The sequence below is a fragment of the Tachypleus tridentatus genome, chromosome 9 (assembly GCF_004210375.1).
Source record: "Tachypleus tridentatus isolate NWPU-2018 chromosome 9, ASM421037v1, whole genome shotgun sequence".
In the NCBI taxonomy this organism is placed as follows: Eukaryota; Metazoa; Arthropoda; class Merostomata; order Xiphosura; family Limulidae; genus Tachypleus; species Tachypleus tridentatus.
This window is the reverse complement of record NC_134833.1, coordinates 26,350,099-26,367,446: the sequence shown is the minus strand read 5'-3', so window position 1 is coordinate 26,367,446 and position 17,348 is coordinate 26,350,099. Positions and strand designations below refer to the sequence as shown.

Below are 17,348 nucleotides of genomic sequence, written 5' to 3'. Positions count from 1 at the left end.
TTTAATCAGTTAGACTCTTTCAGACCGAGATTTCAAGGAGGTTGGTTGTGTCTTTAATCTACTTGAATTTTTTTTTCTTTTAGACCTATATACAGCTTAGTTGTTGAGCTTGATAAATTATAGTGGAGTTATATGGTATCAATATAGTAACTTATGCATTTTTGTGGTTATTCAACTGTATGTATAAAACCTAAAAAAAACATCATTTTATATCCTTCACATACAAAATTTTAAAAGGCTTAGCAAACTACACCAAACAGCAACCAAATTTAAAAGTTAGAAGAGTTAATTGTTTGCTTTACTAATTTATTTACTGTTGTATAGTTAAAAAAGGTTTAACTTATTTCTAAAAGAGTCATAATTTGTATACATATACAACGTATAATAATTGAAATGTGACTATTACAAAACATTACTAATCCACAAAGAGACAGCCAAGACAGGGTCACATTGTAACTACTAATGATTAGTTTTATATTAGATACACCAACATGAGTGCACATATAGTGTGTCAATTAAAGTTCCAATGTTAAGCAGGCATGACTGTAAGAACCTGAAGTGATTATATATATATATATATAAAATTACAGACCCCTACATTGTTCGGGTAGACAAAACATAGCCTGACTGGAAACAAACATTTGAAATGTACTTAGGATGTTTTAGATATTACACAAATAATGCTCCAGATTTTTGGGATAAGAAATGTTCTTTTTTTAATCATAACATCATCAGAATATACAGCTCATTGAGCATGAGAGCAATTACTTACACTGTTGCAATAATCAAGTATAGTAATTGACGTTAAGCACATGCTACACAATTGGCTATTTGTGTTTTGCTCATGATGAGTATCACACCAGATTTGCATTGTTACAGAATTATTTTATTCACTTTATGAAAATAATAAATAAGCTAAATATTCAGCATTAGCTCCATGACTAGGACTTCGTTTTACTGATTATATAGCTTATAGGGTTAGTACATTCTCCCCTTAAATGTAATTTCACAACTTTGGCAAGTTAAAAGGACTTGACAATTTGGGCGTACAAAGGCTGCATAAATCAAATAAGCAAATTTGAAACACTAAATTAAGACACATTAAAATACCATATTACTTGGAAGTTAAGATGCCCTCTAATTTAAGATGCAATTTTAAAAAGGAATTTTCAGGAAAAAGAAAAGAATAATGATTAGAAAGGAGTATATATGTTTTAAAAGAATTTATCAACAAATCAAAAATGTTAATAATGTATTTAAAATTAAATATAATAAAAATATATAAATATACAGAAAATTTTAAATTTTCACTACAATAGTATTTCTTCCTGCTTTCTTTATTTAATCAGAATGTTACTCTGATATTTCTTCTGACTCACTGTTATATTATGAAGTATCTTCATCATTTGATTCACTATTGTCCCAAAGAATGTCATCTTGTGTTCCATCGTCCGCATCTTCAAAATCTGACTGCAATTTTTGAACATTATTTTTCTTCGATGTAATAATAAACTTTTTCTTCATAAATTTCTCACACCAGCCACGAGTAGCCTTGAAAGAAATATCATTTCCTGCACATTCTTTTGCTTTTAACGTTAGTACTTTTCTTGTTACAGGCAGTTCTTGATTTCATAACTCTCTAAAATACGGCATCAATATCAGGATGTTTTCCTTTTCTTGGAGTAGACTTTGTTTGCAAGAGAACAACTTAGTTTTCATACCACGACAACGATGCACATTTGCCTCACTCAATGTATTCCTTTTACCAGATGCATGATTCCCAATCTGTTTGGTGCACAAAATAACTTTTCTTCTAAATTCGACACTGTACGCAAAACACTTTTCCACGGGTAACAAACGCATTAAAATACCTTCTGAACAACAGGAAAGTCAAAAACTGAAGACAGTGATATCCAACTATGCCACTAGAGGCGCTAACATCGGCAAATAGGACGTTGTGCACGTGTTTTCGATTTGTTTTTTGTTTGTTTTTTTGAATTTCACACAAAGCTACTCTAGGACTATCTATGCTAGCCATCTCTAATTTAGCAATGTAAGACCAGAGGGAAGGCAGCTAGTCATCACCACCCATCGCCAACTCTTGGGCTACTCTTTTACCAATGAATAGTGGGATTGACCGTCACATTATAACGCCCCAACGGCTGAAAGGGCGTGCATGTCCGGCGTGATGGGGATGTGCATTTTAGAGACTTTTGAAGAGTGAAAAATAATACCTAAATTTAAGATGCACCGTAATTTGCAGTATGGAAAAATGTGAAAAAATGTGGGTCTTAAATTAGGAGTAATACGGTATTATGCACATTTTCTTATTTCTATTTTCTTGTTCTCGACCAGAGTAACAATATCGTAATTAAAATAACGGAAATTTATGATCATGGTACATTCACAATCACTGAATAACAACGCACAAGATTGAATAAGAAAATGGTCTTATGAAGTGGAAGACTGAGGAAATCAAGATTCACATCACGTATGATATCTGAACAACCAGCTTAGCCAGACACCACCTAGCTTGGCATTGTTAATATATGTAAAAAATACAAATAATTCACAAAAATGTTTAGCTGTCAAAGTTGCAAATAAAACAAAAACCAACAACAGAGACACAAACTAAAAACAATATACTTAACCCCCCCTTTTTTTTACATCCAACATTTCAGGTATTTTCAGATCATGGTATCAAAAAAAAACAAGTCCAGACCTGTATTCACATTTGTCTTAATGCAAGACAAAGCTTTTTCAGTCAACATTTATTTAAAAGTTAATTTTTTTCTGACTTGTTTATCTAAGAGACCCAGATTACTTTTTATATCCAAATTTATCTTCCAACTCTTCTATAATTTCCACATTTAATGTTGGAGAAACTTTCAACTAAGGTGTTTTTTTACACTTCTGATTTATTAGAAAAACACTTGTAAAAGTGCTCCATTCAAGGCCAATAAATAAGGCCTTTATAAAACTGTGAAGGTTATTCCCATCAAAATTATACTTATAATTTAAATTATGGCATCCCACATGCATTTATTATTATTTAAAGCCAGCTGCTGTTTATTTGCTCAACTCACTAAATAATTCATATCTCTTTGTAAAACAGAAAAGTCTTCACAGCCAGTTAAAGACAAAGCTTTAATGTCAGCAAATTTAAATAATTTATTGACCATTCCTCCAGCTATATCACTGATGTAAGTTTAAAAAAATTAAGACCTAACACTGAACTGTGATGTATTACACTTGTGACATGAATTAGTTCCAATTTATAACAAGCCACTGCTTTCTTCCATCTTGCAAGTTTTCTATCCAATAAGCTAATCTATCCTCACACCTACAAAGACAATTTTTAAACAAGCCTTTTATGTGGCACCTGTTCAAATTCCATATGAAAATCCAGATACATTAAATCCATACCCACACCCTCATATAATTAGAAACTTTTTCAAAGAATAAAACAAAATTAGGAAAGCAAGATTTTCCCCTAGTCAAACCATGATGAATATTCAACAAAATTTTAAACCCAGAATTTAATAACTCAAATATATTGTCATCATGAGATATTAACCTTCTGGTATCAACACTCAAAGGCCCTACTTCTAACATCTTACTTACACTTAATATATTTACAAAAATCCTTGCTATTTAATTTTACATTTTAAAGACACCTCTTTTCATTTTTAATTTCCCATTTAACCAATTATTTTGATTGTTTGTAATTCTCCACATCTCCAACCACTGCGGCCAATTTAAACTTCTTATATTTATGATGGTTTTTTTTTCATTTTATCCTTTGTAAGTCAACCTGGATTTTAATTTACAGCCACATTTGTTTGTACATAAGGAACATACTCTCTTCAATATTTAAGATTTTAGAAGTTTTTCCACAATTGATCAGCATCTCCAAATAAATGAACTGCCCAATTTTCAATACATAATTCTTGTTGTATTCCTTCAAAATTTGCTTTTTTGAAATCTGGAACAAAAATTTTATTATTTCTTATCTCCATATGCAGCAAAACATCAGTATGCAAAGATCAGTTGCACCAAGATGTTCCCCAAACTCCACCCTGTCAACAATTTATAAATAAACCTAAATAGCACTGTTTCTAGTGATTTGTCTCTTAAAATTTTCCAGGCTATATGTGTGTGTGTGAAATCAATATCTCCCATAATTATAGCCTCATTAAAGCTGAATTCTTTATCTCACTGTGTAGTTTCTTGTTGTTAATGAATTCTAATTAAAAGCCTTCTCCTATTATCCATTATAAACACTAATAGAAACCCAAACACTGCTCTTGGTGTTGACATCTTCAATTTGAATGTGACCTTGAACAAGACAATTAATACATAATACAATATTTTTTGGCAAAAGTTTTCACAATCATTAATATTTACCTAGTCATGAACAAAACACACTGAAAAATAAAACATAAATCAGTAGCATTTCAATAAAGAAATAATTAAAATTACTTTCCCTCTCCTTTTACAAAACTAAGACTAAGAAATATAACTTATACGTTTTGCAGACTTTTCAGGCTTGGTTTTATAAATATGTATTTTTCATGACTTTTCACGTTTTTAAGAACTTATGCAAATCCTGAGCATAGGATTCGAATTAAGACATTAAGAAGTTGCTGATGATCAGTGAAAGAGGAAGCCCATATCTGGGCTACTGATCTATTCATGAAAGCATTAAGAAGTTGAAAATATGTGGTATTATGGCAATGAAGGATGGGTTACATTATGGAATTAACTGTGAAGTAGGTTTAGAGGTCTAAGAAATAGCAGTTTTTGCTTTTTTATGGTTAAGACAAAGTCAGGAACTGATGTGTTTTAAAAAACATGCTTATAATAACATAAAAACTGGCAAGAATATCTTCTGGTAGGATAGAGACATCTTCAAGTTTAACTGAGGTTCTGAACATAAACACTGGTTATTTCTCTGAAAGGAGTTGGTATAAGAATAAGGTATTAGATTAGCCAGTGGTAAGATGAATTTACCATACTCACAACTGGAACATCTATCTTATTTATCTTGGCTCTTGGATAAGTTATACAATTTCAAATATCTGTATCTACTAACTACTTGGAGTTTGAATAATTTGATTTAATTTTTCTTCAAAAGCCTCATGCTGTATTTTCAAGTCTATCAGTGGGATCCCGTTAAATATTCTGGTATTTTTCACTCAACTTTTTTAAGATTGAAAAGTTTTTTGTGATGGCTATACTACTTAGAATTTTGCAATCTTTCAATTCAAAATATACAAATCTGATGAAGAACTCAGCAATGTAGTCTGAAACACTTTCTCAAAATCAAGAAAAATGGTGGACAAACAAAAGAATACCAGAGTCCATGTGTTTAAAATGCTCTGTATGTCTGCTTGTAAACAAAAGGAGTATTGTTTGCATGTTGTTGAGCACAAAGCTATGTAACGAGCTATCTGTGCTATGTCTATCAAGCGTACAAAATTAATTTTTAGCACCATAACTTATAACAATTATGGCTGAATCACTGAAGGGCGAAGAAACTGTAAGAGGTATCAACAAAAACCTAAACAAATTACGATATATTAAGTTATGATTAGCAAACATAGGTACAAAGTAGATTACCTATGCTTGAATTTTCATCCTCAATTTAACTAAAATAAGCAAAAACATTTCATGCTTACACATGTAACAATTATTTCATAAGCATTTCAAACACAATAATACAACAGATAACTCTTTACCACTGCTACATAAATCAAGTATTAATAAAACAGTCAAGTATTTTAATAATGAAATTTTTGTTATGTCAAGTCTGTAACTGTTCTTTGTAATCAATATTATAAGATACCTTAGAAGTCAAAACAACCTTAAAAATGTAAACAAGAAAGGTCAAAGCAAGTTGTTTTGTTCCCCATTGAAACACTACTATATCTATTCTATATATTTCAGTTACACATCTTCAATGTACAAAGGTTAATACAAACAAGCAAGCAAGCTTAACATGACGTATTTAAATACTCCAGTCATATATACATATATGGAAAACACGACTGAGATAATTTTAACTGATTAGTTTATGATTTAGCCTTTTCAAACCACAGTAAGATGATAGTCCTAACACAGAAAAAAAAACCTCAAAAAAGCCATAACATGAATAACAATGTTACACTAATTTATTTAATTTCAAATAAGTGTTCATCAAACAATCATTTGATGAGTCTTACTTGTAAATTTTATCACTGGGATTAAATGAGTACCAAAATAACACAGAAAACAAAGTAATTTCCATCCTCTTTTACAACTACATTGAAAAGGAAGACATTTGTATATTTAAACCCAGGCCAGAAAATCCATCATGTTTAAGACATGGTCATTTGGCCTTGAGTTTTCTCTTATTTTTGAGGGTACCAAGGCCAAAAAAAACCACTGGAAGGCACTAAGGCCACAATACACATTAATGTTTATGAAATAGAAATGAGTTTCCAATTAGTTTATTTACATTGTTAATGTTTTTCACTGGGGGCTTGGAAAGCTGGCCTATCTTTCCAGATTGTGTGTATCAGGTACTTAAGTATTAACTTGAATGAATGAGACAAAGTAACAGTACATCAGCTTAAGAGGTAATGTGCCAATCTAAAATGCTCTGTGACCTTAATAAGAATTCCTAGTGTTTGTCCCCTCATGATTTCAAATGACATTTGACCTGAAAATCATATACAGCTTTTAAGCACCTCTCTCTCTGCTTACTAATTTGTCTGACTTTGAGAAGGATCAAATAAAATTCAGGGAAGAGAAGCATTTTAAAAGTTTCCAGGATTTAACCTCTGGTGACCTTACAAAGCATGAACAAATTTCAGGCATATCTATCCACTTATTAATTTATTCAACTTTGATAAGAATCTGACTTACTCATAAAGAGTTAGTTGGTTGATTTGGTGTTTTATGGCACAAAGCAGCTAGGCTATTTGTGCCAAACATCCAGTAAAAAGTTAAAATTAAAGTAAAATTAGTAAAATAAAACAAAGTAAAAAAAAAAGCATAAAACCCATGTTTAAATCTAGTCTATAGCATTAGGAAAAAAACTACAGTAATACAAGTGGTAGAGGTCTTTCTGTAGCATAACTGTAATTATCATAACTCACCAGGAAGACTAACAGATAAGTATAAAAACCACCATCAGTCACATGAAGTTGGACTTACCAGTCCTGGTTCTGAGTTATTTGACATTGTAGCCATTTTCAAAAAGTAAAGTAATAATAATTTTAAAAGACTTGTAGCAAAATTTTAATAACTCACCAGGATGACTGACAGGTCGTTTGAACAGTAGTGTTAGTCACCTGAAGTTATCCTTTCCAGTCCTGGTTTCGAGTTATTTGACTTTACAGCCATTTTCTAATTTCAAATCAAACTAGATGGACTGTGATTCTTAAAAGGGAGTCTTATTAAAAAAGGTTTAATGTATAAATTAAAAACTTAGCATTAATAGCATTAAAAAGATTGATGGCCTTTAAAAAACTAATAACATTTCCAAGGTGGACAGTGTCATCATCACCAATAACACTGTCTAATGTAATGGACAAACCTTGGGACAGAATATGGTGAAAATGGTGCCGTTGTTAAGAGCCATTACAATGGCAAGAAAGTGAAATGTGGTTTACTGTGACCTGAGTATCACACAGTTCCAGATAAAAGAAAATGAGTTAAAAAACTGTGACCACTGCGTCATCTAGTTAGAACTTCCTCTTTCTGATCCATATGGAAGCAAGACGGCCAAAGTCCCATATAGGGTTTTATTTGGAAAAACTTGTTGTCATGTTGCTCATTCTAAATCAACTGCCAACTGGCATGGAGCCGAGCCTTGAATACAGGACCATAGTCCATGTATACAACAGGCACAGCAGTGACAGTGCCAGATAAGATATATTTTGCTGCAGCATTAGCGAGCTTATTCCCACGAGTACCAACATGGCCTGGTATCCGGAAACACTGGATAGAAGTAGATGTTAAAGATAATTGGGCCAGTCAGTTTTGAATATTGATAAGAACAGGGTGTGAACTAACGCGAAGGGATTCCAGGGCCAGTAGAGAACTAAGTGAATAAGTATAAATAGTGCAGTTTGAATACTACTTAGTGATCCAGGACAAGAGAAATGGTGTACAGTTCAGCAGTGAACACAGAAGCTGTAGAGGGGCTTCTGTGAGCAACCACCAAACCACAACAAACCATGGCTAAGCCCACACAGCCACCCAATTTTGAACCATCTGTATAAACAGTAGTGGAAGGAGGGTTCGAAAGATGTTCAGCAAATAACAGTATTTTCAATGAGGAGTGTCTGCTTTTCTCAGATGACTTAAAGATAGGTCACATTGGGGGACCCTAAAAAGCCATGGTGGGATGGGCTGACCAGTGGATACAGCAATGGTATCCAAAGACAGACCTAATTCATCCAACTGCAACTGGATACAAAGTCCAAAAGGAACAATGGCAGATCGTCTATTCTGAAAAAGTATGGCCCACCGAGGAAGGAAAACACAACCCCAGGTGGGATGCTATGGTAAGGAATGAAGTTTCAAAGCATATAGTAAAGAAAGCTGCAAACAAGGAGGTGCAAAGAAGGTTGATGACACTCTGTGTAGAAGCTCTGAACTCAGGAAGTGTGGAATTCCCCACTGCAGAGCCAAAGTCCTTGATGATGAATGGGGTCCAGCATCTTTAAAGCATCTCTATCCACTTGTTAATTCATTCAACTTTGATAAACATCTGACTTGCACATAAAGAGAACAAGTGCTTTATTAGAATTCCAGCTTTTGACCTCAAATGCCCTTTGACCTAAAAACTGGATATAACCTTTATACATCTATATCCATTTATCATTTTATCTTACTCTTGAGAATGATCACACAAAGGAGGAGTTTATAGGTCTAATATCTACCAATAAAATTCAATCCCAACATGTCTGACCACTTGGCCAAGATTGACAAAAATCAATTACACAGTCTTTGAATAGGACCCCTTTGAAAATCTTGAAGGACAGAGAGAAAGATAAAAACATACATTACCATGACACAAGACCAACGTTCTATTTCCAAACAATACTACTGATAGTATTTCTTTGTACAAATTTGAACGTAAGGTAATGACAATAAACAGTAAATTAGTTCTACACTACAGTATAGCACATGATCATAATAATTTATAAATTGTCACACATTGCATACCTCATGTAATTGAATAACATTAACTGTAGCTACATAATGTAATAGGCCCAAGTCTTTCATGGGTTCGAAGCTCATATTTATTGAGCTGTCCGATTTCCCTCCATTTTCTAAACAAGAGGAAATTCTCAATAGCTGCAGCACTTGAAATTCTTTTGTGCAGGATTAAAGTGAATTAATGTATGAAAATTTTTATTCTTATTAGCTATATTTTTGAGTGCCAGCAGTAATAAACATGGGACATGTGTATATCTGATTCAATTTATTACTCACTAGGATCTCTATCAGCCCACCTTCGAACTGAAATTATTTTAAGTAGGATTAAAGTGAATCAACGAATGAGACCTTAGGTGTGATCAAATACATCAATCAAAAGGGAATAACTTTAAGTTGTAAACTGTAATTAGATCTCAAACTGTCCAAGAGATGATGGAGATATGAACCAAAAGTTTATATTTGAAAAACAAACTCTGAGCCATAAGTTGCTAGGTCATGGCTAAAAATCAAGATGTAATCTAACTATTTACTGATAAAAAAAAAAGTTCTAATTTCTGGCACTTGTCCACCACAGAAACGTAGCATGGCATTCACCCTCCTAGCCAGTTTTGTTTTAGGTGTGATTAATGCAAGTAGTATTTTCATTCATTCACTTCACTCTGATCGGTGTATCTACATGTCGACTTTGATTATTATGTACTGCTGTCCACTGTGGGTTTGTTTGAGAACCAATTTAAATTATTGCTACTACTAAGAATCTGCAGTATGGTATAACTCAACAACCTGCACTATCGTTCTACAGCTGATCAAAGTGAAACCTTCACTCTCTCCACTAGATGCACTTTATGTGACATGTTATTCATAACAAGGTAGTATCTGCAGGCTGTAAGGCCAGTGTTTGTGATCCCCCAGTGGTTTTGCCTCTACTGCTGTATGCAGTATAGATTTAGATTGCGAGGACATAACAGCTAAAGGGATACCAAAAGACAGCCATTGTCGTCATGGATTTTAAGAGATTTTCTGAAGGCACCACAGTCTTTGTGAAAAATAAAGTGGCAATTACTGCTCTGAATTTCCTGCCCTGTAAACAGAATGTTTCATATGAAACATCAGAAAGCATAAGGGAAGAACATTTTATAACAGATATGGAGAACCTGTCTCAACCTGTCATGATACAGAATACAAAGCCATGATAAGTTTAGTGGTTAATAAGTTCCTTCATAACTTTAGTAGAATTACATCTTTATGAGGATACATTCTTCAGTTTCAACAGTTCTTCCTGCACTCTGTTTACAAAGACAGAGAAAAAAAAATAGCTTGCAAATATCATTAATTAAAAAACATTTTATAAAAGTCTACACAAAAAAAGCCTCTAATGTTAAACAAGTTAACAGGGCTTTTAATACACTGCTTGTAATAAAGTCTTTCATAGATGATACAACTGAAAATCATATTTACTTATCATATATATATATATATACAATCACATTAACTATACAATAAATCTACTGTTATTTCATACCTGTACTTTTATGAAGCTATCCAAATAGCTTATCTTCTGTATCAAACAGAACTTAAATAATGATACAGTTAGATAATTAATTGGTCATACCTTTCTCTGAATCCATCTCAGAAGTAAAAAGTCCAGCAGGTATTTCATGCTTGTCAAATACTTCATTATCTCTATCAAGCTCTTCATGGTCCAGTCCCTCTTGAGACTCTGAGGAGCTCTCTAATCGAAGATGTTCTTCGAAGAGTTGATCTTCCTCTTCTTCAGAGATTTTATCAATCTCACTTGGATCTAATGAAAAAAAAATCAAATAAATAAGTGAACTTTCACAAATTTTATTCAATACATACTTTCTATTCATTTAAATTTTGTCATATAATAAATTAATTGAAGATTTTCTTCACATGCTGACCCCTGTGTAACATTTCAGAGATAATATAATTTGAAAACATCTTTAAAAAGGAAGTAAACTCTACACATTTATCTTAACTGAATTCTTTTAAATGTTCTAAAGTATGAAAATCAACAACTAGTCATTGTTCATGTGAGACTATTTTTATTACTTATATCATAGATTAATAAATTAAATATTTCTAAGTAATTAAAAAAAAGAATTTCCTACAACTATAATCAAATAATAAACACTTAACAATATCATGTACAACTGCTAGAGCAACAACACAAAGACATAATATGGAGTTCAAAATGAAAAATTTACAATTATATTTAGAGCAAATCATGATGTACATCACAACTGGAATATTTTTAATACTGCCTGAAAACAAGAATCATGTTAACAGCAGTATATGCTTTCCAAATTCTACTATGCTGTACAAGTTTTACAGTGATAAATTTTACACTGTCAGATAGTAAAGCAGTAACAACTTTTTCACAGAAATGTTTTACACACATTTTTTGAAAGTTAAAAAAACATTTACTATTAATCATTTAAATACTCTAAGGTATTCAATAAACACATAAATGTGTAGCTTGCTGGTTTGCCAGTTCTGAATGACAAGTAAAGTTAATTCAAGTAAACACAAATAATAATGATAAATAATTGATGTTAAAATAAATAAATAATGTTATACTATTCATCCTTACCCTTATTCTGATTTGTAGAAGACTTAGAAAAAATTTAAAAAACTAACACTTCAACTTAATCTAGTTCACACCACAACTGTTGTTCATGCAAGTTGATAATGTATGCTGTGGTTTACAAACAGTGTTGTAAAAAAGTTGCTAGAGATCTTGCAAGAGTTTTGACAAATGAATAATAATTAAAAACAGAACTGTACAAAAAAAAAAACTACATGTGATAGCAAAAGCGCCATGCAACTCAAAGTGGTGCTGTTGGTGAAAAAGTTTTGTAACCACAGACAGTATCTGAATCACTACAGTTCCTTTTGTTTCCCAGCTGACATGATAAACACTGATAACTGGATGAAAGACCTCATCAGTGCTGTATATGGTAGATATATAGTGTGGCTGACATACTACTTTACATATTGTTTGAATTTAAAACACAAGTTTATGGAGTTACTGATTCATTTGTCCTTATCACTTGCTTGTGAAGTCTACTAAAATTCTTCCAATAACAGTAAAACCTTCTGAATATGTTTGTATACATTTAAATTCTATGGAATCAAATATATTATAGATGCACTAAAGAATGCATAAAATCAATAAAAATAGGATTCTTATTAAAAGCAGAGGTCATTTCAATGGACTATATTGTGGTCAATTCCAGTTTTATATGTAATGAATATGACAATATTGTAGTAAGGTCCTTGTTAAAGGCCATGAGTACAGGTACAAAGAATTGTGTTTCTAAACCTATAATAGAAAAATTGTGCAATACTCCAGATAAAGCACATATCCATGTAAATAACATTTTTTACACAAAATACACCAGAAATAAACAATGTGTGAACTAAATATGTATAGCATTTGTCAGAACATAGGTCATCTACTTATTTGTGTGTGTATCTGCTTATAAGAAGTCGAAAACTATAAGTAATAACACAAACATGAAATATGGGAGATCAGTCACAGAGATGCCAACTATTTCAAATGACCAAGCATAATGGTTGTAAACAGAGCCTGTACAGATATCGTACAACCACTGGATACAGTTTTGAGTCATCCATGTCTGTGGATACATTTGTGGCTAAACTGTAAACACTGTTAGTAAGTATGCTTGAAATCATTTTGTCATCTTCACAACCCAACATTTGTAGAATGGCTGCAGTTTTGGTTCTAGAACAGCCATATTTTTTTGCTATATCAGAGTTTGGGAACATTTTTCTGAATAGATGTCCTGCATGATAGACTACAGCTAGGGGTAAATTATGAGCAATGACAAATTGCATGAACATCACTTCTGCATTCATGGTCTCATATTCTGAATTCTTACTCATTAATGCCATTATCTACATTGTTTTTGTCTTCTCTTCAGCCTTTTGTTGGTGAGATGCTGATTTTGTATGTCTGGAACAATCGTTTATCCTGCCATGCGCCACAGAAAAATCAATGTAACAAATTGTACAAAACACGACTGTCATTGACTTTTGATGCAATGACTGGATATTTTGCACTATACTGTTTCCTAAGTTTTTGATTCACAGTTTTAGTCCTTTTAGATTTGCCAGAAACAAGACAATCTGGTGAACAAGGCCTCTTTTTTCCACCTTGTAAATGACTGCATTGGTGTTTCTATGCCTCTTAGAAAACGAGAAATACCCATCTACGTGCTGAAGTGCTGATTGAAGAATTTTGTATGTCTGACAAGCACTGATGGTAACAAATTGTAACTATGGGTTCCCCAATGACTGGATACCTATACTGTTTCCTAAGTTTTGATGGTCCTTTTAGATTTGCCAGAAAGACAATCTGGTGAACATTCCAAACTGCATTGGTGTTTCTATGCGTTGGAGATACAAATATTTTTATTATTTCAAGCACAAACATGATTATCACAAGTAGCCATTTGGACTATACCTTTTATTTATTATCAAAATTTATTTGTATCTCACTAGAAATTTTCTTTTCACCCCTTTCAAACCCTGGGGAACAATTTATCACTTTATTGTATAGGTTTATATAATATATAATAATTTGGGAGTTGCAACAAGTCGTAATATTTGTCTGTATGAGTGTATAATTGTAATGTATACACCAAAATTGTAATGATTACGCTCAAATCATAATGGTTGGCATCTCTGCATTCACATCATAAACTGAGTGATAAGCTAGAAAATGGAATCACCTGTAGTTTATGGTTACTGTTGAAATGAAAATGATATTACTCTAATTTAATCAATCAACAAAGTGCTTATGATATTAAATTTATGCTATGATTGACTATGATGATTGTAACAGGATGTTTACACAGAAATAAGACCATGTGCAATAAACAAAGGAAAGAAAAGTGACTTGGAATTATCAGACAACAAAACGTCGTTGAAACCGTTGAAACCCGAAATGTGCAAGTTTTCATTTTCAGCTGCAAAGTTAATTTTGAGAAACAAAATACTTTATGTTAAAAGCTTATTTGAAGTACTGATCGCCAAGTAAGTTTTGTGCTCTTTCACACATTACAGAATTACTGACCAAATAGCAACAGGTAAGGAACATTCAAAAGGGCAATTAAAATCTTAACATGTTAAATGGGTTGTTACACATTCACCTCTGTGAATAAAACACTACGATTTAAACCAAAAGAATGAACATTTTTATATTATGTTTCTCTTAAAGGAGGTGATGAATTTTTATTTCTTCAGTTAATTCACAAAAAAAATTCATGATACTAAAACCTTGCTTATTACAATGTGTGTGTGAAAACAGACATTACTGGGTACAACCATAAGGCACAAGTTCTTTCAGACAAAATATTTCACTAACTACTGATTTAAAGAACAGCTATACAATTCTAAAATTGACAAAATGCATATATCAGAAAAATAAAAATATTATAGGTGATAGGTAGGTAGGTATTTCATGTTTACTGGTACAAAGCTACTAGGCTATCTGTGCCAAACAAGATGTAGTAGACTATAATGGCATATGGAAATAAAGGTAAAAATATATAAAATATGTAAAATTTAGACCTGCCAGGAAGACTGAAGCGGTAAGTTCAAACTTGCTGTCAGTCACCTGAAGTTGGTCTTTCCAGTCCTGGGTTCAGATCAAAATAAAATTAAAATGTGTAAAAGAAATTATACTAAAACAGTATACAGTTAAACAGACCAATGGCTCTTTAAAATTTAAAAACATGAGTGAGGCAGCCAGTATCACCTATGACACTGGCTAATGACAAGGGAAAAGCTACCTTAAAAATATGTTTAAAATGGACTCACCATTCTTGGTTGTAACAACAGCATGATAATAAAATATGTACGATTGTAACCTGAGTGCCACACAGACCACACATTGCTGCATCAGTACCAGATAAAAGGAAGTGGTGAGTTAAAAAACTGTGACCAATGTGTAGCCTAGTCAAAACAGCTTCCTCCCTTTGATCTTTACAGAAACAAAATGGCCAAAGAGCTAAAGAAGGCTTGATTTGAAAGAGCTTATTACTTTGCTACTCACTCCAGGTCAACTGCCAACTGGTGTATAGTTGGGTTTTGATAACTGGACCATTGTCCATGTGTCGAACAGGGACAGTGGTGACATAGCCAGAGCAGATGGACTTTGTTGCTTTGTCAGCAAGCTTATTCCCACGAATACCAACATAACCTGGTATCCCAAAAAAATGGACAGAGATAGATGGGCCAGTTTGTTTTGGATATTGATAAGAATAGGATGGTAACTAACATGGAATGATGTCAGGGCCAACAGACAGCTGAGTGAATCAGTATAGATCATACAATTGGTATATTGCATAGTTTCAATATGATTCAGGGCAAGAAAAATGGCATACAATTCGTCAGTGAACACAAAAACTGTAGAGGGGAATCTGTGTGCTACAACTGAACTGTAACAAACCATGGCAGAACCTATAGAGTCACCCAATTTTGAACCATCTGTATATATGAAAAAGGATGGATTGCTTGAAAGATGTTCAGCAAATAAAGAGCGATATTTCCAGTCAGGAGTACCGGCTTTCCTCAGATGACTCAAAGATAGGTCACAGTTGGGGATAGTAATTAGCCATGGTGGAAAAGGCCAAACTGTTGATACTGCTATGCTATTCAAAGATGTATCCAATTTTTCTGATTGTGCCTGAATACGAAGGCTAAAAGGAACAATGGCAGATTTTCTATTATAGAAAAGTGTAACCCACTGAGGATTGAAAACACAACCCCGAGTAGGATGCTGTGGTAAAGAGAAAAGTTTGGAAGCATATATAAGAGACAGTTGCAAATGGCAAATATACAGAGGGGGTTCATGGGACTCCACATACAAACTTTGGACTGGAGAAGCATGAAAGGCCCCAGTGCAAAGCCAAAGCCCCTGATAGTGGATAGAATCCAGCATTTTCAGTGCTGAGGTTCTGGCAGAACCATAAACCCATAGTCAAGTTTGGATCGGATAAGGGCACAATAAATTTTAAGCATGGAGTATGGATCTGCTACCCAAGAGATGGAAGAGAGAGGACACGGAGGATGTTCAATGCTCTTATACATTTGACACGAAGTTGCTTGATATGGGAAATAAATTTTAATTTACAGTCAAATATAAGACCTAAGAACTTTGCCTCAGGGACGACAGAAAATACAGCATCATCAATATGAAGTTCTGGATCTGGATGAATACCCCTTTGGCAGCAGAAATGTACATAAACAGATTTAGAGAGAAAAGTTGAAAACCATTTGCTGTGGTCCACTTAAGTATATGATTGATTGCAGTTTGTAGTTATCGTTTAATAAACCTCACATTTGATGACTGACATGAGATGTGAAAGTCATCAACGAAGACCATTTGCAACTATAGGGGGTAGCTGTTCACTGATGGCTTTAATCATTATAATGAAAAGTGTGACACTCAAAACACAAGTTCCTGTGGGAAAAATGGGAAAGTGTTGATCCCATATGGATCTGGAATCAGAAGTTCATTAAAAAATGCTTAATAAAAAGTGAAAATTGCCATGCAATCTGTATGAGTGAAGGTCTCGCAAGATGCCATATCTCCATGTTGTACGATAAGCGTTCCCTTCGTAAATAAGAAACAAGATGTTGTCACTTCAAAAAGGCTTCTCTAACTGATGTTTCAAGGTAAATTAAGTGGTCTATTGTGGAACGTTGTCTTCAGAACCCACACTGAGTGGGTGGGATAAGGTTGTTTGATTCAAGGAACCAAATAAGACGAGCATTAATCATTCTCTCTAAGGTCTTATTGAGACAACTTGTCAAAGCAATGGGACAATAATTCGAAGGAATCTTTGGATCTTTCCTAGATGTCAAGCAGCAGGAAAGACATTCTCCTGCCATATGCAGTTAAAGACAGCCAGGAGAATAATAAGAGGCATGAGAAAGGTGGCATAGCATCTTAATGTGTATCATCAGGTCCAACTGATGTATTGCCACACTCATGAAGCACAAGTTTGAATTCAACTAGTGTAAGAGGGCAATTGTAGTCATAGGGATGATCAGTCGAAAAGGAAGGAGGCAGATGTTCAACT

The 17,348-nt window shown here is 33.3% G+C and overlaps 1 protein-coding gene across 2 annotated transcripts in view; it reads right to left on the bottom strand.

Annotated features, from left to right (window-relative positions):
* Positions 1–17,348, bottom strand: part of LOC143224899 (uncharacterized) — a 55,778-nt gene that overhangs the window by 31,530 nt on the left and 6,900 nt on the right. For both annotated transcript variants that reach the window (XM_076453350.1, XM_076453351.1), the window contains exon 3: positions 10,826–11,014. In XM_076453350.1, coding sequence (XP_076309465.1) covers positions 10,826–11,014 — 189 coding nt within the window. The remainder of the gene's footprint in view (positions 1–10,825; positions 11,015–17,348) is intronic.